The 24153-nt window shown below is 41.8% G+C and overlaps 1 protein-coding gene across 2 annotated transcripts; it reads left to right on the top strand.

Moving 5' to 3' along the window:
* Positions 1-680: 680 nt before the first annotated feature.
* On the top strand, positions 681-23879 carry cyp2u1 (cytochrome P450, family 2, subfamily U, polypeptide 1). Of its 2 annotated transcripts, XM_078550978.1 has the most exons (5): positions 681-1114; positions 13664-14299; positions 16713-16874; positions 19564-19731; positions 23208-23879. In XM_078550978.1, exons 1-5 carry the CDS (start codon positions 697-699, stop codon positions 23384-23386), a joined length of 1563 nt encoding a protein of 520 aa, XP_078407104.1. In that variant the 5' UTR covers positions 681-696; the 3' UTR covers positions 23387-23879. The 2 variants fall into 2 exon arrangements, with proteins under 2 accessions (XP_078407104.1, XP_078407105.1); XM_078550979.1 differs by lacking the exon at positions 19564-19731.
* The last annotated feature ends 274 nt before the right edge of the window (positions 23880-24153 follow it).

Here is a 24153-nt window from a genome sequence, read left to right as displayed (position 1 = left end):
GGTGTCTCACTCCCATATTATTTGCCAGAGGATAACACCAGAAAAATTGAGACTTTAGCAAAGCAAATCCGGGCCATTATGGAAGGATAACTACTGAGCAGGCCTGAGTTAAGGTACAAGGTTTGATATTAATAAAGTTTTGTTTGATTTGTCTCGTACCGCAAATCAAGATGCTTAGTATTTAACTATATCTTGAGCCAGTTTTTGATTCCACTAGATAATTCCAAATATTTATCACTTTTGAGTAAATATTTTTCTAAATTGTTTCAAGTTTAACTAATTTAACTTTCTGGTTTTCTTGTTCTACTAGTCCAATAAACCTTAAAAAGATATTTTGGGTTTCAGGTACTTTAATACTTTAGACAGCAGAGTTTATGCCTCTTTCCTCGTGGTTGATCCACTTGAGATTATTAATGTTGCTCTCCTCTGTATGTCCCCTCTCATGCACATGGAGGCTCTCCTGGTGTGTGGCAACCAGGATTACATGCATTTAATCCAAGTTATTTTAATTTGATTTGTTTTGTAGTTTAGTTCTTCATTAATTGTGACCCCACCTTTCTATCTGGTGTCACGAGGCCAAACCCAGTGTCTCCTGATGAAGAAAAGACATCTTTGCACTTTGACCCCGGTCTGCCGCTGACGTCACGGGCGGAGCCAGGCGGCGGCGGCGGCGACGACGACGACGACGATGACAAAATGGCGGCAACGGTAGCCGGTCAGAGTGTGGGAGCCGGTCAATCCCCGATGGCGGGTCAGTCCTCCGGTCAATGTCTGACGCCTGTCTTGTTGGCGCTTGCTGCTCTCTTGCTGACCCGCTACCTCCTGAAGCGCAGGGCCCGGGTTCGGCACAGGCTCCCCCCCGGCCCGCCCTGCTGGCCCCTGATCGGCACGCTGCCCTCCTGGAGAAGGGGTTCCGGGGCTCAACTCCCGCCGCATCTGCAGCTCACCGCCCTGGGCAAGGCGTATGGCGACATTTGCAGCCTGCACCTGGGCAGTCGGCTCCTGGTTGTCCTCAGCGGCTTCCAGATGGTTAGAGATGCGCTACAGCGCAACGCCGAGGTGTTCTCCGACAGACCCACCATCCCTCTGATCACCATCATTACCCAGCGCAAAGGTTAGAGAGAGAGAGAGAAAGAGAGCACCAATCGATTAAAGAGTGCCAGTGGGTGACAGAAACTAACTGGATAAAGAGAGTGCTAAAGGGTGACAGCACCAACTAAGGAAAATGCCAGTGGGTGACAGAGCACTGACGGACTAAAGAGTGCGCCAGTGGATAACAGGATCACTTGGTTATAGAAAAAGAGTACCAGTGGATGGTAGAATACCCATTGATTAAATAGAAAAAAGCCAAATACGAAGGCCAGATGCTGGAAATATGAAATAAGAACAGGAAAAGCTGGAAATACTCAGCAAGTCAGGTAGCATCTTTGGAGAGAGAGAGAAGCAAAGTCAATGTTTCAGGTCAGTGACCTACCATCACAACTGGGAAAAAGTTAGGGATCTTACTGGCTTTAGCCAAATACGCGGGGAGGGAAAAAATACGGATGGTCTGTGAGAGGGTGAAATGCAGGAGAGACTAAATGATAAAAGGATGATGCATGCTATGGGATAAGTAAACTTTTCGAGTCAAAACAATTAACTAAATTAACAATAACAAGGGATAAATCAAGCACAGCCCCTAATTCAGGTCAGCTGTAAAACCAAGGACAAAGTTTAAAGGAAACTCAAACATTAAACCAAAATGTGATTAAAGGGGTCAACAAAACACCCCAGTCCCCACGGTGCCCACCGGGCACGGAAGGCCTCGATGGTGCCAGCAGACACCGCGTGCTCCCTCTCCAGGGACACCCGGCCGCGAACGTAGCCGCGGAAGAGGGACAAACAATCGGGCGGGACTCCCCCCTCGATCGCCAGTAAAGATGGGCCTGGATGAGATGACAGTGCCAAATCATTACCGATAGCTGCTGTGAAAAAAAACTGGGAGCGGTTCTTATGATTTGAAATTGTTGAACTCAAATGTTGTCTTAATTGAAAAAATTATGTCCTTTTCCTTGAACTTTAGAACAGTATAGTGGGCCAAGGTCAGAGTAGGACAACACACATAAAAGTTGAGTGCACATCAATGTGTTTATATGGTGTGGTGAAGCTGCCCCGAATGAGGATATGTTGAATGCTTGATATTGCTTGTGAATGAAATAAATGCAATGTACTGTTAGAAAATGTATATATATTTAGGTGGACATATGAAGAGGTTTAATTTCTCAACAACAAAAAAACACAGCACAGTAGTCCATTTTCTTCTACAATTGATGACTTGATAACAAAATTGCATCCTCATTAAGCCTGCATTTTTAAAGCTGTGCAGTTGCCTGATCTTGTTAAATAGTTTGTAATTAGAGAAAAATGATCTTAAATAGAATTTCATCCCACAGTCTATTATGCAATTTTAATAAAAATAGTCATGAATCTTGTATATTATTCCACATTCCAGATACAGGCATGCGATTAATGTTTTCTAAATTAACATCTTCACTGCCACCTAAGTTCTCCCAGATGTGTGTATTTTTTTTTCATGTGGGCTTCGCTGGTTGGGCCAGCATTTATTGCCCATCCCTAATTGCCCTTGAGAAGGTGGTGGTGAGCTGCCTTCTTGAACCGCTGCAGTCCATGTGGTGTAGGTACCACCCATGGTGCTGTTAGGAAGGGAGTTCCAGGATTTTGACCCAGGGACAGTGAAGGAACGGTGATATATTTCCAAGTCAGGATGGTGAATGACTTGGAGAGAATCTTCCAGGTGGTGGTGTTCCCATCTATCTGCTGCTGTTGTCCTTCTAGATGGTAGTGGCCGTGGGTTTGGAAGGTGCTGTCTAAGGAGGTGAATTCCTGCAGTGCGTCTTGCAGATGGTACACACTGCTGCTCCTGTGCATCAGTGATGGAGGGAGTGAATGTTTGTGGATGTGGTGCCAATCAAGTAGGCTGCTTTATTCTGGACAGCGTCAAGTTTCTTGAGTGTTGTGGAAGCTGCACTCATCTAGGCAAGTGGGAAGTATTCCATCGCACTTCTGACTTGTGCCTTGTAGATGGTGGACAGGCTTTAGGGAGTCAGGAGATGAGTTACACATTGCAGGATTCCTAGCCTCTGATGTGCTCTTGTAGCCACAGTATTTGTATGGCTAGTCCAGTTCAGTTTCTGGTCAATGGTAACCCCCATGATGTTGATAGTGGAGGATTCCATGATGGTAATGCCAATGAATGTCAAGGGGCAATGGTTAGATTCTCTCTTGTTGGAGATGGTCATTGCTTGGCACTTGTGTGGCGTGAATGTTAAGAACATAAGAGCATTAGAAATAGGAACAGGAGTAGACCATTTAGCCCTTCGAGCCTGCTCCGCCATTCAATAAGATCATGGCTGATGCTCTTGTGTTTCGATTTCTACACTCCCATCTAACCCCAATAACCTTTGAGTCCCTTGCCCAGTAAGAATCTATCTAAGATAAAAGAAAAATTTCTGCGGATGCTGGAAATCTGAAACAAAAACAGAAAATGCTGGAAAATCTCAGCAGGTCTAGCAGCATCTGTGGAGAGAGAAACAGAGTTAACATTTCGAGCCCGTATGACCCTCCTTCTTCAGAATCTATCTACCTCTGCCTTAAAAATATTCAAAGACACCTCCTCCACCACCTTCTGAGGCAGAGAATTCCAAAGTCGCACAACCCTCTGAGAGAAATTTCTCGTCTCTGTCCTAAAAGGGTGACCCCTAATTTTAAAACAGTGCCCACTAGTTCTGGACTCGCCCACAAGAGGAAACATCCTTTTGACATCCACCTTGTCAAGGCCATTCAGAATCTTGTACACCTCAATCAAATCACCCCTTACCCTTCTAAACTCCAGTGGAAACAAGCCCAGTCTGTCCAACGTTTCCTCATGACAACCCACTCATTCCAATTGTCAATCTAGTAAACCTCCTTTGAACCACTCCAATGCATTTACATTCTTCCTTAAATAAGGAGACCAAAACTGCACACAGTATTCGAGGTGCAGTCTCACCAATGCCCTGTATAACTGAAGCATTATATCTTTACTTTTATATAATAAAAGCAAAATACTGCAGATGCTGGAAATCTGAAACAAAAACAGAAAATGCTGGAAAAATTCAGCAGGTCTAACAGCATCTGTGGAGAGAAAAACAGAATTAACATTTTGAGGCCGTATGACTCTTCTTCATAGCACAGCCAATTCTTACTTTTATGTTCAATCCCTCTCATAATAAAGGATAGCATTCCATTAGCTGCCTTAATTACTCATTCGGACTCGAAACGTTAACTGTGCTCCTCTCCACAGATGCTGCCAGACCTGCTGAGTTTTTCCAGGTGTTTTTTTTGTTTTGGATTTCCAGCATCCGCAGTTTTTTGCTATTATCTTAATTACTTGTACCTGCATACTAACTTTTTGTGACTTGTACTAGAACACCTAGATCCCTCCACCTCAGAATTATGCAGCCGTTCTCCATTTAAGTAATACTCTGCTTTTTTGCTCTTCCTGCCAAAGTGAACAACTTCACATTTTCTTACATTAAACTCCATTTGCCAGATCGTTGCCCAATCACTCAACCTATCTATATCCATCTGCAACCTCCTCATGTCCTCTTCACAACATACTTTCCTACCTATCTTTGTGTCATCTGCAAAATTAGCTACCATGTCTTCACTCCCCTCATCTAAGTCATTGAATTGTAAAAAGCTGAGGCCCCAGTACAGTACAGACCACTGTGGGACTCCATATCCTGCCAATCCAAAAAAGACCCATTTATGCATACTCTGCTTTCTGCCAGCCAGCCAGTCCTACTTGCCACTTATCAGCCTAAGCCTGGATATTGTCCAGGTCTTGCTGCGTTTGGACATGGACTGCTTCAGTATCTGAGGAGTTGCGAATGGTGCTGTACATTGTGCAATCATTAGCGAATATCCCCACTTCTGACCTTATGATGGAAGGAAGATCATTGATGAAGCAGCTGAAGATGGTTGGGCCAAAGACACTACTCTGAGGAACTCCTGCAGTGATGTCCTGGAACTGAAGTGATTCACCTCCAACAGCCACAGCTATCTTCCTTTGTGCTAAGTATGACTCCAACCAGTGGAGAGTTTTCTCCCGATTCCTATTGACTCCAGTTTTGCAAGGGCTCCTTGATGCTGCACTCGGTCAAATGTGACTTTGATGTCAAGGGCAGTCACTCTCACCCCGGGAGTTAGTTCTTTTGTCCATGTTTGAACCAAGGCTGTAATGAGGTCAGGAGCTGAGTGGCCCTGGCGGAACCCAAACTGGGCATCAGTGAACAGGTTATTGCTAAGCAAGTGCTGCTTGATTGCACTGTTGATGATCCCTTCCATTACTTTACTGATGATCGAGAGTAGACTGATGGGGCCGTAATTAGCCCGGTTGGATTTGTCCTGCTTTTTGTGGACAGTACACACCTGGGAAATTTTCCACATAGCTGGGTAGATGCCAGGGTTGTAGCTGTACTGGAACAGCTTGGCTAGGGGTGTGGCAAGTTCTGGAGCACAAGTCTTCAGCACTATTGCTGGAATATTGTCAGGGCCCATTGCCTTTGCAGTATCCAGTGCCTTCAGCCGTTTCTTGATATCACATGGAGTGAATCGAATTGGCTGAAGATTGGCATCTGTGATGCTGTGGACCTCCGGAGGAGGAGGCCGAGATGGATCACGCACTTGGCACTTCTGGCTGAAGGTTGTAGAAAATGCTTCAGCCTTATGTTTTGCACTGATGTGCTGGGCTCCCTCATCATTGAGGATGGGGATATTTGTGGAGTCTCCTCCTCCAGTGAGTTGCTTAATTGGCCACCACCATTCATGACTGGATGTGGCAGGACTGCAGAGTTTAGATCTTATCCGTTGATTATGGGATCGTTTAGCTCCATCTATCACTTGCTGTTTATGCTGTTTGGCACGCAATAGTCCTGTGTTATAGCTTCACCAGGTTGACACCTCATTTTTAGGTATTCCTGGTGCTGCTCCTGGCATGCCCTCCTGCACTCTTCATTGAACCAGGATTGATCCCCTGCCTTGATTGTAATGATAGAGTGGGGTTATGCTGGTCCATAAGGTTACAGATTGTGTTTGAGTACAATTCTGCTGTTGCTGATGGCCCAGAGCGCCTCATGGATGCCCAGTCTTGAGTTGCTAGATCTGTTCGAAATCTATCCCATTTAGCACAGTGGTAGTGCCACACAACACGATAGAGGGTATTCTGTGTGAAGGCAGGACTTCGCCTCCACAACGACTGTGTGCGGTGGTCACTTTTACCATTACTATCATGGACAGGTGCACCTGCGGCAGGCAGATTGTTGAGGATGATATCAAGGTTGGTTCCCGCACCACCTGCCGCAGACCCAGTCTAGCAGCTATGTCATTTAGGACTTGGCCAGCTCAATCAGTAATGGTGTTAATGAGCCATTCTTGGTGATGGACATTGAGGTCCCCCACCCAGAGTACATTCTGCGCCCTTGCCACCCTCAGTGCTTCCTCCCACTGGTGTTCAACATGGAGTACTGATTCATCAGCTGAGGGGGAGTGGAATGTGGTAATCAGCAGGAGGTTCCCTTGCCCATGTTTGGCCTGATGCCATGAGACCAAAGTGGAGACCGGTGTCAATGTTGAGGACTCCCAGGGCAACTCCTTTCCGACTGTATACGCTGTGCAGCCACTGTCGGGGTAGGACATACCCTGGGTTGTTGAGTGTGTTGATTTTGTGTGGATGACTATGTCGGGCTGTTGCTTGACTAGCCTGTGAGGCTACTCTCCCAATTTTGGCACTAGGCCTCAGATGTTAGTAAGGTGGACTTTGCAGGGTCACTAGGGCTGAGTTTGTCATGTCGTTTCCGGTGTCTAGATTGATGTCTGGTGGTCTGTCCGGTTTCACTCTTTTTTTGAGACTTTGTAGCGGTTTGATATAACTGAGTGGCTTGCTAGGCCATTTCAGAGGGCATTTAAGAGTCAACTACATTGCTGTACGTCTGGAGTCGCATGTAAGCCAGACCAGTAAGGACAGCAGATTTCCTTCGTGAAGATGGGGTTTTTACAACAATCGACAATGGTTTCATGGTCATCATTAGATTTTTAATTCCAGATTTTTATTGAATTCAACTTCAACCATTGCTGTGGCGGGATTTGAACATGTGACCCCAGAGCATTACCCTGGGTCTCTGGGACCCAGCGACAATAACCACTACACCATTGCCTTCCTTTTCTTTTTATACAGTATGCTATTTAATCATTGGCTCTTCAGGGAGTCTTAAGGGAAGTAAGGAAAGGAAGAGTGAAACAAGACAGAAATTTAAAAAAATGACTTCAAAACAGTAACAAAAGCTGAGGGAGAAACAGTAAGTGACAAATGTTGTATTACTTGATCTTCTCTGCAAGATGAGCTTTTCATCTTAGCTTTGCAACCATGGGGAGGTACTAAGTGAAATGTTAAGGATTTCCTAACTGGGAAAGATAGAAACTGGAAAGAAGGGTCACTCTTAGTGGCATTCATGCACCTCTGTTCCTATATTTACAAGAGCTCAGAAATGAAAGCTGAAAATGCCAGAAACACGGTCAGCCTGCTAGCTATGAAAAGACTATAAATGGTTACTGCATAAAATGCTATACACTTCAATTAAATAAGAATAATTGAAACCATGAAGGCTAGAACAGTGAGCACTGTTCACTTAAAAAGACAGAAAAAACTGGAAGGTGGAGAGACAACACAAGGAAAGGTCCTCAAAGGGACAAAAAAAACACAGCAAAAGCCCCTTTCCCCCAACGAAAAAACCCAAAATGTAAAAAAAAGAAAAAAAATTCCAGTGGCCTCCCCTCATAAACCTAAAGGGAAATAAAGTTGTCTTCACCCACCTCCTGCCTCAAAAATATTGTCTGGTTCCTGAAGAATCAAAATTGATAAAGAACTGACACTATAAAATCACAGGGTAATTTACAGAACAGATTAGAATCAATTTCTTGTGAAACTAATTCTGTAATGACTTGGTGTAATAATAGTTTGAAGATAGTACTGTGGGGGCAGATTGCAGTCATAGCTGGAACTGTTTCTCCATCCAATAAAAGTACAAGTCACGAGCCACGTTACTGCTCAGCCTGGTTGCTGAGTACGATGTCTGACAAAGATTAGTTCTCCATCTGTGGTTAGAAAGAAAGTGCCTCGTCACGCAGCATAGATCAGATTGACAGTTGGGAGAGGGTGAAGCTGTAAGGATGGCGCAAAGGCATGTTGGAAATAAAGGGTATAATAAAGTGCTGTTTGTAGTGTTGTTTTGTGCTATCACGGTGGCACATCTTAATGTACCAACATGCCGCAGAGATAGTTCAGTTATCTCCTAATTTGAACGAATAAAAAGGCTCTCTCCATAAACAGACTAAGTCACCTACAAATCAAAACCCATTATATATGGATGGCCTAGCATGGGACTTGATTATGTGATTTTGGTTGATACTTTTGGGCAGCAAGGGAGTGCTACATGGTCAGAGGTGCTGTTTTCTGGCTGAGCATATCAGCCTGCATGTGCGCATTTATAAACGTCGCACAGACTTCTTCATGCAGTGAAGAAGAGCAAGGAGCTCTCCTTGTATCCAGGCCTATATTTCTCTAGACAACATACAGTGGATGCTGAAAATCTGAAATATAAACAAAAAATGGTGGAAATACTCAGCAGGTCAGGCAGTTTCTGTGGAGAGTGAAACAGAGTTAACGTTTCAGGCCAATGAGTTTTTAAGATATATTTTTCAAAATAGCTTGTAGTATTTCAGTGGAGTCAAGAGAAGCACTATTGTTCCTTGTTCTACAGAAACAAAAGTATAAAGAAGTTAGTTACGTGTTTGTAGTCCGCCTCCAGCAGTTCCTTTATAGTCTGCTGATTAGCTTGCTGTGGACCTTGAAAAGCTGAGTGGCACATGCTGTGCCCAGCTGACCATGTTCTTTGAAGCAGGATTCTAAGACAGGCACTAGGACCTTAATTTTCATATTCAAGGTGCGTAATACCTATTTCAGGCAGATGCCTTGAACACTTAGAAGTTGCTGGCTTCCAGTTTGCGTACTTCTTGGTAGGGTTTGGACCCAAGAAATATTTTGCTCAAAAAAACGAATGCAATGGTGATCCACCTCACCCCCGCGCACTCTCCCTAAATTATTCCCAGTGTGCAAGGGACAAATTATGTCCATGAACATCCTTTTAAAAGATTATAAAAGTTTTGCAACAATCAACTCTGATGTCATGGGGTACTTTTAAATATTGGCCCTGTGCTTGTGGAACACTTCCAGTTTCTGCCTGTCAATGTGTGAATCACTTGCATCTGAACTTGCATGTTGAGGTGAGCTACACTGAGCTTTAGGGTGAACTTCACTGAACTAGCTATATAGGATCCCTGATCAAAAGCAAAATACTGCGGATGCTAGAAATCTGAAACGAAAGACCGAAAATGCCTTAGCAAGTTCGGTAACATCTGTGAAGATAAGTTGCCACAAGAGGTTATTACACAAAATTAGGACTCCTGGGAGTGGGGGTGATATATTAGCATGGATTGAGAATTGGTTAATAGACAGAAACATTCGGAAAAAAGTGACATTTTCAGGATGGCAGGCTCCTACTAGCAGCCTATTGCAAGGATCAGTACTTGGGATTCAGCTATTTACAATCTACATTTATGGTGTAATTAATCTGTCTCGTTGGAAATATTCATTGCCTGGCACTTGTGTGGCATTAATTTTACTTGCCATTTAATCTGCCCAAGTCTGAATGTTATCCAGCTCTTACGACATGCAAGCGCAGACTGAGGAGTTGCAAATGGAACTGAACACTGTGCAATCATCAGTGAACATCCCCACTATGGAAGGAAAGTCATTGCTGAAACGGCTGAAGATGGTTGGGCCTAGGACATTTTTCTGAGGAACTACTGCAACAGTGCTGTGGGCTTGAGATAATAGGCCTCCAACAACCATCTTTCTATGTGCTACTTTCTGCTAGGTATGATTCCAGCCAGAGAAGAGTTTTCCCTTGATTTCCATTGACTTCAATTTTACAAGGACTCCTTGATGCCAAACTCGATCAAATGCTGCTTTGATGTTAAGGGCAGCCACGGTCACCCCTGACATTCGGCACTCGAGTTTGGACCAAGGCTGTAAGTTCTGGAGTCAAGTGGTCCTGGCAGTGAGTAGGTTATTGGTGAGTAGGTGCTACTTGGTAGCACTGTCCATGACCCCTTCCGTCACTTTACTGTTGATTTTGCCCCATCATGGTGTGTGGGCATTATCGTACATCCCTAAAAGCCCTTGAGAACATGGTGGTGAGCCGTGTTCTTGAACTGCTGCAGTCAGTCTGATGCAGGTACACCCACAGTGCTGTTTGGAATGGACCTCCAGGATTTTGATGCAGTGACAGTGAAGGAATGGTGATATAGTTCCAAGTCAGGATGGTGTGTGGCTTGGAGGGGAACTTGCAAGGTGTGGTGTTCCAATGCATCTGTTCCCCTTAAACTTCAAGGTCAGGGTTATCGAACCTATTCGCATGAGGGGCCACAATTCAGTTTTTTCTCACTCAAGGGGCCAGTAAGCAAATTTCGGAAAAATAAGGTTTGGCACAACATTAAACATGAATTTATTTTTAAAAATCAATATCAAAGCAATAAATTGATAATTTAAAGAAGTATTTAATTAGAATGACCATTAAAAAGTGCAAAGCAGCAGAGCTAACCAGTGAAACCTTTTTTGCCTTTCCACTTAAGAAGCAGAGCTAGAGAGAGACAGACTAGGCCCCATGTCGTGAACCCCAAGGAAGGGAGTGGGGACCGGGGCCGAGTTAAGGAGTTGGGTTTAACTAACACCATCTTTGCATTTACCTGTGGTGGCACACACTTCAAACTGGACTCAGCAGAACTCATATGAAAGTGGGGGTTGGAAGCAGGTTGCCTTTCAACCTGGGCTTTCCTTCTCCAGCAGCCTGCTTTGTGGATAGGCTTTTGGGGAAGGGGGTGTGTGTGTGTGTCTGGTTAATTCCCAGTCTTAGGGTCCTCACACTCACTTTCTCGCTCTCTCTCTCTCTTACTCACTCATTTGCTCACTCACACGCACACTCACAAACTCACTCAACCCCCGCTGGGCTTGGACACTTTACCTCTAAGGAGGAATCCGGGACGGCTGTCAAGATGCCAAGGTGTGCATCCTCACTCCGCCCTGTCGGAGAATCCAGCTGCTCCAATCTGGAGGCTGGGCGGGTGTTGTTGCTGCGACTGCTGTTCCTCATGGCTTCTTTGGTCCACTCTACCATCTTGTGCTCCTTTAGGGGCCTGGCACCTGCACAGGAGGGTAAGGGAGAGGGTGGCCAAAGGCAGAGAGAGAATGCACTTACTTTCACAGTGCTCACTGCTCCTCCAATCACAGACTTGCCTGCATTTGCTGCTGATATCAAGAACAAAAGTGGGAGAGAACCGGCCTGTGATTAGAGGAGCAGTTCCTTGCAGATCTGTTACTTCCACTTACCTGCATCTTGAGTGGTGAGTATGCAGGTCAGATTGTGGCCCATGGGCTGTATGTCGAACAACCCTGTTCTGGCTGGTAGAGGTCGAGGGTTTGGATGGTGTGGTTGAAGGACCACGATGAGTTACTGCAGTGCATCTTGCTCACACAAGGGCAATGATTGATGGTAGACTGATGAGTTGGTAGTTGACTGGATTGGATTGACTTGATTTGTGAACCGGATACACCTGGGCAATTTTCCGCATTGTTGGGTAGACATTAGGGTAGCATTACTTGAACAGCTTAGCTAGAGGCACAGCTAGTTCTGGAGCACAAATCTTCAGCACTACTGCTTGGATGTTGTTCAGGCCAATAGTTTTTGCTGTATTCAGTGTACTCATCGTTTTGAAGTATTATGTGGAGGGAAGTGAATTGGTTCTGTGACAGTGGGGCCTCAGGAGAAGGCCATGATGATAATCCATTCAGCACTTCTGTCTGTTACTGAAATTGTAATGGATCTGGAGCTATGTGCACCAAAAAAATACTCTATAATGGAAATGTTAACTGTTACATGTTATGATACTGGAAAACACTTCATGATTCATGATGTCAAGAAGCTTGTAAATCACTTGTCTCTTACTAAATCATTTGTTAATGTCTTCAGTCCTGTTGGTCAGCAATTATTTAAGTATTAAAGAGAAAGTGTATTCAACTGAAAAGTCACAATCAGATGTTATGAAGGTGTAGTATATACATACTAATGGACTCGGCTAACCCTTTGTGCTCGTTTTCATAGCTCAGTTTTACTATTTTGAGTCGGACATCCCTGCTTTAACAAAGTACCACTCAAGTAATGACTGTCAATTGCTGGGAACAACCTTATAATGTCATTAAAGAAGAGTTTTTTCACAAAGGGCTGGATTTTCATGGGAGTTGGAGAGACTCTGGAGGGTGAAAATGGCAGTAGGGAGCCAATTCTGGATTCCTGACCCCATTCCCGGGATTTCCAATTTTTAGTAGAGTCTTTTAAGGGTGCAGGCAGGCTCGGGTTGCAAGCCTGCATCCTGCACTCCCAACCTGGCCGGCTCCTTGCAGAGATAGGCATGTCCTGGTCCTCCGCAATTGTCATGGAGTTGCGCCAACTTTTCAAAGAGTTGTGGTTCATGGTACCTCAGAGGTGCCACAATCCATAGTCTGGATGAAAGACCCTTTTGAAAGGCAAGTTCAAAAGGTTCTCTTCATGCTCCCCAAGCCAGGGTATGACCCCACAAACCCACTATGGCCCCTCATGCGCACCCCATGTCAAGGTATTACACTTCCATGCCTACTCATCCACTATATAGAACCAGTTAACCTTGTAATGACAATAGGATGTGTGAAAAAAAAGCTTTAAACACAGTCAATGCTGGAAAAACTCAGCAGGTCTGGCAGCATCTGTGGAGAGAGAAACAGAGTTAACTTTTCGAGTCCAAATGATTTCTTCAAAACGTTAACTCTGTTTCTCTCTCCACAGATGCTGCCAGACCTGTTGAGTTTTTCCAGCATTTTTTGTTTTTATTTCAGATTTCCAGCATCTGCTTTATTTTGCTTTCACCTTAAAAACAGTCATTTATTGATAACTTTTCACTTCCTTAAAAAAAAACTCCTTTTTACTACAGGCCAATAAAAATGCCAATCATCCAGACCACTTAAAGTATCAATAGCAGGCACTGAAAGCTTCTGGGCTCTCAGCCAAGAATACATAATGAGGCTTGGCTGAGAGCCCAGAAATCTATCACACTGTTGAAACAGTTCAGTACCACCCTGTGGCTGCCTCTAAACATTTCCCCTGGTCAGCTGGCCCAACTGCAGCCCACCCCCCGAATGAAAATCCCAACTCTTCTGGCACTTTCTCCTGAGGCAGACAGGCTGAGCCAGGAATTTTTCCGACTCCTGTGACCTGCCTTGAGAATGAAAATCCAGCCCAAATGTGTACTCCCAAGTTCCCTTTAAATAGCAGTTTTGAAACAACATGAAATGCAACTGAAAGATAGTAAGCAGTGCACAAACATCTGGCTTCGGAACATTTAAGATGATGTAACCATTTAGGAGATTGCAAGTGCTCTTTAAAGTAATAATAAGTACTTTTGTGATTATTTTCAGGGATAGTCTTTGCACCATATGGTGTGGTCTGGAAGCAACAAAGAAAATTTTCCCTCTCGACACTGAGACACTTTGGTTTCGGGAAACTTGATCTAGAGCCTAAAATCATAGAGGAACTGCAATTTGTGAAGTTGGAGTTTTCCAAAGCAGTGGGAACAGCCTTCTCTCCTTTTCATGTCATTAATAATGCTGTGTCTAACATCATTTGCTCAATGTGTTTTGGGAAACGGTTTGATTATGAAGATGAGGAATTTAGAACCATGTTGAGTTTGATTGTCCGAGGGATGAAATTAGCATCAAACAGCCCTGCAATGCTCATCAATATAATTCCTTTACTTCAGTATTTACCCTTTGGGCCTTTCAAGGAGGTTGCCCAAACAGTAAAAGATGTAACTGCATTCCTGAAAAACATCATTGCTCAGCACCGAAAGACTATGGACCCTGAAAACCCACGTGATTTTGTTGATTTTTACCTGAAAGAAGTAGACTATGAAATACAAAGAAACCAAAAAACAAGCTTCAGTGAAGATTATTTATTTTATATAATTGGGGATCTCTTTGTAGCAGGGACAGACACGACATCCAACACTGTGTTGTGGGCTATTCTCTTTATGGCTGCACATCCGGAAGTTCAAGGTACATAACTGATTCGATATGCTTAATACAAGGGATCACTGGGAAAGGGTTTGTAAATAATGGGTCGAAAGATCATATTTATTTTGTACAAGTAACACAGTTATGCTTTTCAATACATATGAAAACTTGCCCAACTTTGTTTTTCCCAATTCTTTTTAAAGCATATGAGTATCCATATGTGGCACAGTGCAGTGACACTGCTCTGTGTCAAGTTACATGATACACTTACTAATTGCCCCACAATGTTTTTAAACTCTGGGGCAATGTATCATGGAATTATATAGCGCAGAAGGACATCGTTTGGCTTATCGTGCCTGTGCCGGCTCTTTGAAATAACTATCCAATTAGTCCCATTTCCGTGCCCTTTTCCCATAACCCTGCAAAACTTGTCATTTTAATTATTTATCAAATTGCCTTCTGAAAGTTACAATTGAACATGCTTTCACCACCCCTTCAGACAGTCATTCCAGATCATAATGCATTCGCCTCATCTTACCTGTACTTTTTCTCCCAATTACCTTAAATTTGTGTCCCCCAGTTACTGACCCTTCTATCGCTGAAATTGAGGATCTTATTTAACTCTTACCAAAGCCCTTAATTTTTTAAGTTCTCTATTAAATCTTCCTTTAATGTCCTTTGTTGTAAAATGACAAAGCAGTTATAATTAAGAAAAATTGCAATTGTTGCTTGCAGCATGTGGGGCTGAGCTTTACCATGCTATGCTGGAATAGACTGGTAATTCATGAACTGAGAAATATTGAATGCAGTATTGAGTAGAGTAGGGTAGCAGCATTGATTAGAGGCTAAAAGTGCCAGATCAAGGGTTACTATGCAAAGTAAGCGCTCATGGTGTAGGGGGTAACATATTAGTATGGAAAGAGGATCAGTTAGCTAACTGGAAGCAGCGAGTATGGATAAATGGGTCATTTTTGGGCTGGCAAGCTATTAATAGTGGAGTGCCACAGGGATAGATGCTGGTGCCTCAACAATTTACAATCTATATCAATGACTTGCATGAAGCTAAATTTGCTGATGACACAAATATAGTTAGGAAAGTAAGTTGTCAAGAAGACAAAGAGTCTACAAAGGGATTTAGCGAGGTTAGGTGAGTGGGCAAAAATTTGGCAAATGGAGTACAATATGGGAAAATGTGAACTTGTCCACTTTGGCAGGAAGAAGAGAAAAGCAGTATGTTATTTGAATGGAGAGAGACTGTAGAACTCGGAGGTACAGAGGGATCTGGTTGCCCTGGTACATGAATCACAAAAAGTTAGTAAGCATGTACAGCAAGTGATTAGGAAGGCAAATAGAATGTTGTTGTCTATTGCAAGGAGATTCAACTATAAAAGTAGGGAAGTGTTGCTGCAGCTGCACAGGGCCTTCATTAGACCACATCTGGAGTACCATGTACAGTTTTGTACAGGATATAATTGCATTAGAAGCAGTTCAGAGAAGGTTCACTTGACTGATTCCTGGGATGAAGGGGTTATCTTCTGAGGAAAGGTTGAGCAGGTTTGGACTTTACCATTTGGAATTTAGAAGAATGAGAAGTGATCTTATTGAAACATATAAGATCCTGAGGTACTTGACAGGGTGGATGCTGAGAGGATGTTTCCACTTGTGGGAGAGTCTGGAACTAGGGTACACAGTTTAAAAATTAGGGGTCTCCCATTTAAGATAGAGGTAAGGAGAATTCTCTTCTCTCTGAGGTCCTTAGCCAGTGGAATTCTCTTCTCCAGAGAGCAGTAGAGGCTGGGTCATTGAATAAATTCAAGGCTGAGTTAATTAGATTCTTGACTGACAGGGGAGTTGAGGGTTATGGGGCCAGACAGGAATGTAGAGTTGAAGCTACAATCAGATCAGTCATGATCTTATCGAATGGCAGATCAGGCTCACTGGGGTCGAATGGCCAACTCCTAATTCTTGTGGCCATGTGTAATGAGACAGTGTTGACTGTCATGGCATGACAGCAGAACTGCAATGATTTGTCAAGCAATTTTGCCCAATAGTGTTGCAATTATTTTATTGAGGAGCACAGACTTTTTAGAGACTTGCATTTTTAAAAAGCAAATATAACTCGCCATACAATCCCAAATGTTATGCCCAAAGATGATAGGAAACACCCTTTATTGTCTTTATTTTAAACTCTAGAGCTGTTGGTCAAAGCTTTTTAGCTGTTGGAAGCAGACATTTTGTGTAGAACTTATTCTTAAATCATTATGATGTTTTGTTCCAGTAAGGTCATAATTACAACATTGCTGTCAATCTACTCTCATTCATAATCTAACTGGAACAAAATTTTTATGGCTTCGTAAACAAAATGTCTGCTCCCAGACTATGTGTAGCCAGGTATTCTAATGCAAAGAGTGTTGGAACGTTCCGTAAACATGACTTTAATTCCTTTTTTTTGTAGAAAAGGTTCAAAGAGAGATCAGCACTGTTGTTGGTGAGTCTAGACCTCCTTCTCTCAAAGACAAACTTCATATGCCCTTCACAGAAGCAACAATAATGGAAATTCAGCGGATGACCACGGTGGTTCCACTTGCCATTCCACATATGGCATCAGAAACTGTTGGTAAGGGTGCTGCTGAATTAACAGTTATTAAACATGCTAAAGGTATTCGTGAAAGATCCGCCAGATTTTATGTTGGAACAGGGACAGAGTTAACCAAATTATATTCTATGTGCTACACTTTTAATATTATTAATCTGACAGAAATTGACAACATATTCAAAATAATCGTGAGATTGACTGTCTCACTCTCTGGTCCTGATTCTAAGCCCCACCCCCAGCATGGAAAATGGGTAGGTAGGTGGTTTAAGTGATGGAAGTGGCTTCCCTCCTCTGATCCTGCTGCCTTATCGCCATGTTCCCATGTTAAGGTGTTTCTTTGAGCAGGCAAGTGGGATCCTTCAGCTGGAAGGCTGTGGAGTCTTTCTTTAAATGTGCAGATTGGATCTAATTATGTCATTGGGACCTGATCTTGAATTTTAGTTGGAGACCAGATGTCAGACCATGAGCAAAAAGGGCCTAGCAAGGCAAGTTTTGATACCTTGTTGCCAGTCCCACCATGCGGGGCCAGAGCACCCCCACAACTACGTGTGACTGCTGGGACTGTTTCCTGGCTGTGGCCTCCTGCTGTTAAATTCCCCCCACCAATAGCTAGGTAGTGGATTTGTTTGGGTTTGGGCTGTAGTAAATTTATGGAAATGAGGCCTGGCTGTTAAAATTGTTTAGAAATTACAAGGAAGGTTCAGGACAGAGGTCATTGGATGGTAGTAAGCCTCAGGTGCACCATCGTCTAGTCTATATTATTAATATATTAAAAAAAGAAATGATAGTTTGTGGTTCATGTGTGTAGTGCTCCGTCATGGACGATGCTTTGGGGTCACTTTGGTTGAAAGAAGAACAAGCCATAACTCGATCCAGATTCACCTGTAACTATGAGGCCCATATATATCTGCCAAAGAAGTAATACGCCAGTCAGGTTTTTTTCCTCAGTGACTGAAGTTTCTAATGTCCAAAATAGAATGTTTAGTATAGGATATAAAAAGGCATACTTCAGAATAATTAAATTAAACTTATCTGTATAGATGTATTTTGAGCCTTTTAGTAGATTCATTAACATTTTCTTGTCAGGGTCTTAGCACCTCTCAAAAACTTAGGCTTGATGTTGATATTTTGCCCCAGATTATCGCTCTCATCAGCTTCAGGGAAGTGGCAGTCTGAGCATGCCCCATCATATGGCAGTGGGATAGCTGACATTTTGTCTGCTTCCAGAAAGGGTATATTTCCTAGTGCAGGAAGGAACTTTTGGTTTCTTTCTAAATGACTTGAAAGCTAGCTGTAGAATTTTTCAGGTAAATTTTCAGTTATTTATTTAGGTGAAAGGGACAGATAGAAAGAACCTGTCTTAACTTTTGTTGTCTTAATTTTTGTTTCTCCAAACAAGAACACATATATAACTTATTTCAATGAAGCAATTTTGAAATCTTCCTGGCTTTAATTGCTACAACCCATGTTTCCTTGATAGATAATGCGAGCAGTTCAGTTAATTTTATCTGTACTAAATATTTGTCAACATGCAGTGGGTTAACAAAATTGGTCTGCATCTTGTATTCTACAGTATTTTATTTGCCCAAATGCCCATTTCCAAGTCTTCACATTTCCAGCTGTCGACCGCTCTGCATGTATCCACTATTCACCCTTTATGTTGCTTAGTCAGCTCTCAACTGTCCCACTGTAACTACCCATCTCAATTATTTATTACCCCCATTCTCAATAACTTTCCCCAAATAGTTCACCCCCGCAGCTAATGTTGACACTACAAATGTTCCCTTGCCATAGCCATGAACTCAAATTCACCATCCCACACCCTACCTAAAGTGCTCACGACATCAATACCTTCCCCACCTCCCAGCCCACCCATATTCTGTACTTAATCTGTTACTCTATATGTTTTTCTGTCCCTTAATTACTTACTTATCCGGTGTATATAACCACTTCTCCCTAATCCTCAAATACTCCTCTAAGTTCCAAAAATATACACAATTGCCCTGCTCACTTTGAGCCAGCTTGAATCCCCTTGTGAATCCTTACAAATTAGCCCCATTTTCTCAAGCAGTGCATCTGCTAATTTATCATAATGCTACATAAGACATTTCCATATAAACAGTATCCTCCAACCTCTGAAGTGCAATATTATAGTAGATCAATTAGTAATATGTTAAAGCCATATCTCAACACCCTCTATATCATGTTTTGCTGCAATCTTAAAACCCTGTGTACTTCTCAGATGCAAAAGGAAACTGGCAAGCGGATTCGAGTCTGTACATTTCCCTGGCCAGACAACAGTTTACTCAAAAGGCTGATGTGATTTTGTTGCTCATTTGTAGTGCCGTTAATGAGAGCCATGCTTTTGAATGGTTTGGGCTAGTACTCCCAGTAAGCTTCAATAGTCATTGAACTGTTTTGAACCACTCCAGGATGCATGTGGCCATCTCCTAACCAATATTGCAGGAACACCCGATGAGGGCAGCAGAGGATAAAATGGGGGTGGGAAAAAGAATAAAATCTAAAATATATATATTTTCTTAAATATATTTGTACTGAAACTAGAAATTACCAACTTTAATTTATAACTATATAAAATGTTAAACAGACAGGGAAAATGGGACTAAAAGAAATAAAAATCAGATTGAATTCAAGTTCTGTTACTAATCCCCTCCCTCATGTATGATGCTAATTTGTATTTTTTTTCCAGACTTTAAAGATTATACTATACCCAAGGGAAGTATAGTGGTTGCAAATCTGTGGTCAGTGCATAGAGATCCAAGCATGTGGGAACATCCTGATGAATTTAATCCTTCTCGCTTCTTGGATGCAGATGGAAATATTGTGAAAAATGAAGCATTTATGCCATTTGGAATAGGTAGAGCTTTTTTTTTGTGAAATGTTCCCCTTTAACATTTTTTTCATGTTTCTGCAATTTGAGCTCACTGCCATTTTTCAGTACAGAGGATTGGAGAATTGCAAATGTTATACCCTTGTTCAAAAAGGGTGTAAAGGTAAGCCCAGCATTTACAGGACAGTCAGTTTAACCTTGGTGATGGGAAAACTTCTAGAAATGATAAATTTGGACAAAATTAATAGTCATATGGGCAAATGTGGGTTAGTTAAGGAGAGTCAGCGTGCATTTGTTAAGGAAAAATTGTGTTTGACTAACTTGCTTGAGTTTTTTGAAGAGGTAACAAAGAGGGTTGATGAGGGGTAGTGTTGCTGATGTAGTATATGTCAACTTCCAAAAGGCATTTGATAAAGTGTTGCACAAGACTTGTGAGCAAAGTTAAAGCTCATGGAATAAAAGGGACTGTGGTAACATGGATACAAAATTAGCTGAGTGACTGGAAACAGAGAGTAGTAATTAATTGATGTTTTTCAAACTGGAGGAAGGTTTATAGTGGAATTCCCCAAGGATCCACATTAGGACCTGCTCTTCCTAATATATATATGACCTAGACCTTGGTGTACAGGGTACAATTTCAAAATTTGCGGCAACAGAACTTGAAAGTATTTGAATTGTGAGGAAGATAGTGCAGAACTTTGAAAGGACATAGACAGGTTGATAGAATGGGCAGGCAAATAGCAGATGAAATTCAATGTGGAGAAATGTGAAGTAATTCATTTTGGTATAAGAAATGCTGAGAGATAATATAATGTAAAGGGTACAATTCTAAAGAGGGTAGAGGAGCAGAGGGACCTCAGTGTATACGTGCATAAATCATTGAAGATGGCAGGACAGGCTGAGAGAGTGCTAAGTAAAGCATGCAACATCCTAGGTTTATTAATAGGGGTATAGAGTACAAAAGCAAGGAAGTTATGTTAAACTTGTGTAAAACACTGGTTCAACTTCAATTGGAGCATTGTGTCCAGTTCTGGGTGCCACACTTTAGGAAGGATTAGAGAGAAGGCATTAGAGTGAGCACAGAAAAGATTCACAAGAATGGTTCCAGGGATAAGGAACTTCAGTCACATAGATTGGAGAAGTTGGGACTGTTCTCCTTGGAGAAGAGAAGGTTGATAAACGTAGTCAAAATCATGAAGGGTCTGGACAGAAACTGTTCCCATTGGTGGAAGGATCGAGAACCAGGGGGCACTAAGGTAATTGGCAAAAGAAGCAACGGCGACATGAAAAAAATCATTATGCAGTGAGTGGTTAGGATCTAGAATGTACTGCCCAAGAGTTTGGTGGAGACAGGTTCAATCAAGGCATTCAATAAGCAATTAGATTATTATCTGAAAAGGAGGAACATACAGCATTAAGGGGAGAAGGTGGGAAGTGACACTAGGTGAATTGCTGCTTTCGAGAGCCAGAGTTTGCTGTAACCATTCTATGATATCCATGCTAACTTTCCTTTTTCTATTTATATAAAATAGTTTACTATGTTGTTTTAATTCTTGAGTAATCCAACTCATAATTTCTTTTTACTTCTCCTTATTTTGACTTCTGTTCATGTCCATATTGACCTGAAGTCTGTTACTATCATATTCCCAGTTTAGTACATTTCCAAGTTTTGTGTCATCTGCAAACTTTGAAATTATGCCTCCTATATCCAAGTCCAAGATATTGATATATATCAAAAAGAGCAGTGGTCTTAATATTGTTTCCTGGGAAAAAACACAGTATATATCCCTTCAGTCTGGGGGGAGAAAACTACTCTCTATTTTCCGTCTCTCAGCCAGTGTTTACTTCAAAAGCTGCATTTTGAAGTGTTGAAGATTTGGGAATAATATTAATTATTTGGTTCTGAAGGAATGGAATGGCATTTTCATTGTCATTGTCATTGTCTTTATTTGTGTAAATTAAAGCCAAAACAAATTGAGACTATCCTATGTACTTAACAGTAATATCACTTTATGATGTGAATTCAAGACTCCTATCATGGAATGCAGCATAAAGCAGTCCAGTACAGAGGAATAATGGGACACCTCAAAACAATGGGATATTCTAACATTGCTGTACTCCTTTTGATTTCAGTAAATTAAAATTTAAAATGATAGTGGGTTTAATTTAGCTATTAAGGAAAATATGAAACAAGTGTCTACAACATATTGTCAACTGACTCAGTCAGTACAGAACTCTATTCACAATCAGTTATATAAATGAAAAGCTGTATTTGTTTCAATTGCTGTGCCATTCTACATGGTAAAAAGAGAAATATTATGTACTTGCCAGTGTTTCAATCCTTCTTTGTTCCTATGTTTTAAAACTGGGGTGCTTTTCTCTCTCCCTCTCTTGCTGTTGAGCAAGAGAAAACAAGGAAATGTTAAGGCATAGGACTAGTCCAGCTTTTTATACAGTAACTGAATGTTATAGGAAGAAACAACCTAAGGATCCTACAGTTTCTTTACCTGTGGGGAATGCATTTGACTGTAGATAGTTGTAGCATTATTTTATGATCCAAGTCCATTGTATTATAGTGGAGCTGAGACACTTTGTGATACAACACTTCATATAACACATTGGGCAACATTTTTCAGGCACCAACAAATAAGCAATGCTCAGCCACTTACACTTGCCCACAGACTTTGTGGACTTTTGCACTGGAACATGCAGTTTTAGAGAGCCAAAACAACATGGTGCCCTTTACAGGAGTTTAGGGACCTGTGTGAGTAGGGCAAACAATGGTGTGTTTCCTTAGCCAATCAGATTGTTTAATCCTTACTAAGACATGCAGAGCCAAACTAGGAACCGGATGTTAAAATATTTAATTCAATGGCAAATTATGCACAGAAAGTGAAACAGTGGGACAGAAAGAAAGATAGGATTGAGAGAGACAAGAGAGCGAAAAATCTTCAACAATAATTAAAATCTAAGGAATGAGACACCACATTTCTAAAGTTAATTTTCAGTGCCAATGATGTTGTTTGGCAGTAAAACTAAAATACACAGTAGGACAGGCATCTAGAAGGAGGAGAAGGATGGGGAGAAGGGCTCTCAGCAGGAGGCCATATCGGCAGAAGCTCTTTAGGGAACAGATTTGTTAAAGAACAGATTTCAGGAATGCTGTGACACTCTGGAAACTCCTTTGCACACTTGTCCCACAGCCATGAAGGCAGCAGTCTGAACTTGCACTGCAACACTCAGATGTTGAGTACATGTGGCTTGTGCTGCTGTGGAATTAAAAACTCACTTACACTTGAAGAGTCAAGAACTTTTTCTCTGCTGTGTTTAGTGGGTGTCCACACGTTATGAAGGGCAGTGTGTGTTATGAAAGAAATCTGATGCATTTCAGCAGAGATAGGAGTGGAGCTATATTATAATGCATGCTGTGGATGACTAAGGATGGTGTTCTATGATACAATACCAGGGTGCTTTATATTGATCTGTTCTGTTTCTTTGATTAGGAAAACGGATCTGTATGGGAGAGCAGATGGCAAAGATGGAACTCTTCCTGATCTTCAGCACCCTCCTACAATCATTCTGCTTCAGACTTCCTGAAGGCAGTGATGTACCAAATATGATCGGCCGGTTTGGCCTAACACTGTCTCCAGATCCTTTTAAAATCATTCCTGTCAAGCGATAAACTACTTGTTGAAATGAGTCACCGTCTTCAAGGTTTAGAATCTGCAATACAGACAAGGAAGTCTCTATCTTTTTATCCTCCCTCAATATTATATCCATTATAACTCACTAACAATCCATACTATGTTGACAGTTTATTTTGCCTAAGATGCCAGTTTCTAACTTACCTCCTTTATTTGTGGTGCAATATTGATAACTCAGATGTGTCACCTATGGTGTTACTTTGCTGCTGCTTTCAATTAGCAGAAAAGATAAAATCAATTCCAAACTCACTCCTTGATAGAATATTTATTATTCCTGTACAGAATATGATCAAATACTTGAAAATTTGCTATTTTCTTTGTCATCCTGGACTTGACATCAGTACTTAAGACACTTAAGATTATTTTATTTTATGTATTTCACTTTTAAAGACTGTCTACCATTTACAATGAACATGTGGAACAAGCAGTGCAAACAATTCAATGGAAATACAGCTTTTATACCTTTGTGAATATGATTGCCTTTCAGCATTCAATTTTTATTCAAGGAAAGGCACAAGCTCAAGGAAATGAAAATCACTGGTCTGAAGGGTGAATTGTATTCTCTGTTATATTTACTGCTTTGGATTTCACTGAAGGAAAGAAATGGCAATTAGCTATAGAAAAAGGCTACAGCAGCTGATTCATTTGGAAAATGCTTATTTACTAGCTAAGTGGCTTAGTACCCTGACACAAGAAGTTGTGTATTCTGAAAAAGGTGTGCAATATGCACATCTTAGAGGGCAAA

This window comes from Cetorhinus maximus, chromosome 10 (genome assembly GCF_964194155.1).
Source record: "Cetorhinus maximus chromosome 10, sCetMax3.hap1.1, whole genome shotgun sequence".
In the NCBI taxonomy this organism is placed as follows: domain Eukaryota; kingdom Metazoa; phylum Chordata; class Chondrichthyes; order Lamniformes; family Cetorhinidae; genus Cetorhinus; species Cetorhinus maximus.
This window is presented reverse-complemented; position numbering and strand designations above follow the sequence as displayed.

Excerpts from the sequence above, each read along its gene's own strand:
- cyp2u1 (XM_078550978.1), top strand. The coding sequence starts at position 697 with ATGGCGGCAACGGTAGCCGGTCAGAGTGTGGGAGCCGGTCAATCCCCG. Across the intron at positions 1,115-13,663 it reads CATCATTACCCAGCGCAAAG|GGATAGTCTTTGCACCATAT; the intron begins GTTAGAGAGAGA and ends GATTATTTTCAG. Across the intron at positions 14,300-16,712 it reads TGCACATCCGGAAGTTCAAG|AAAAGGTTCAAAGAGAGATC; the intron begins GTACATAACTGA and ends TTTTTTTTGTAG.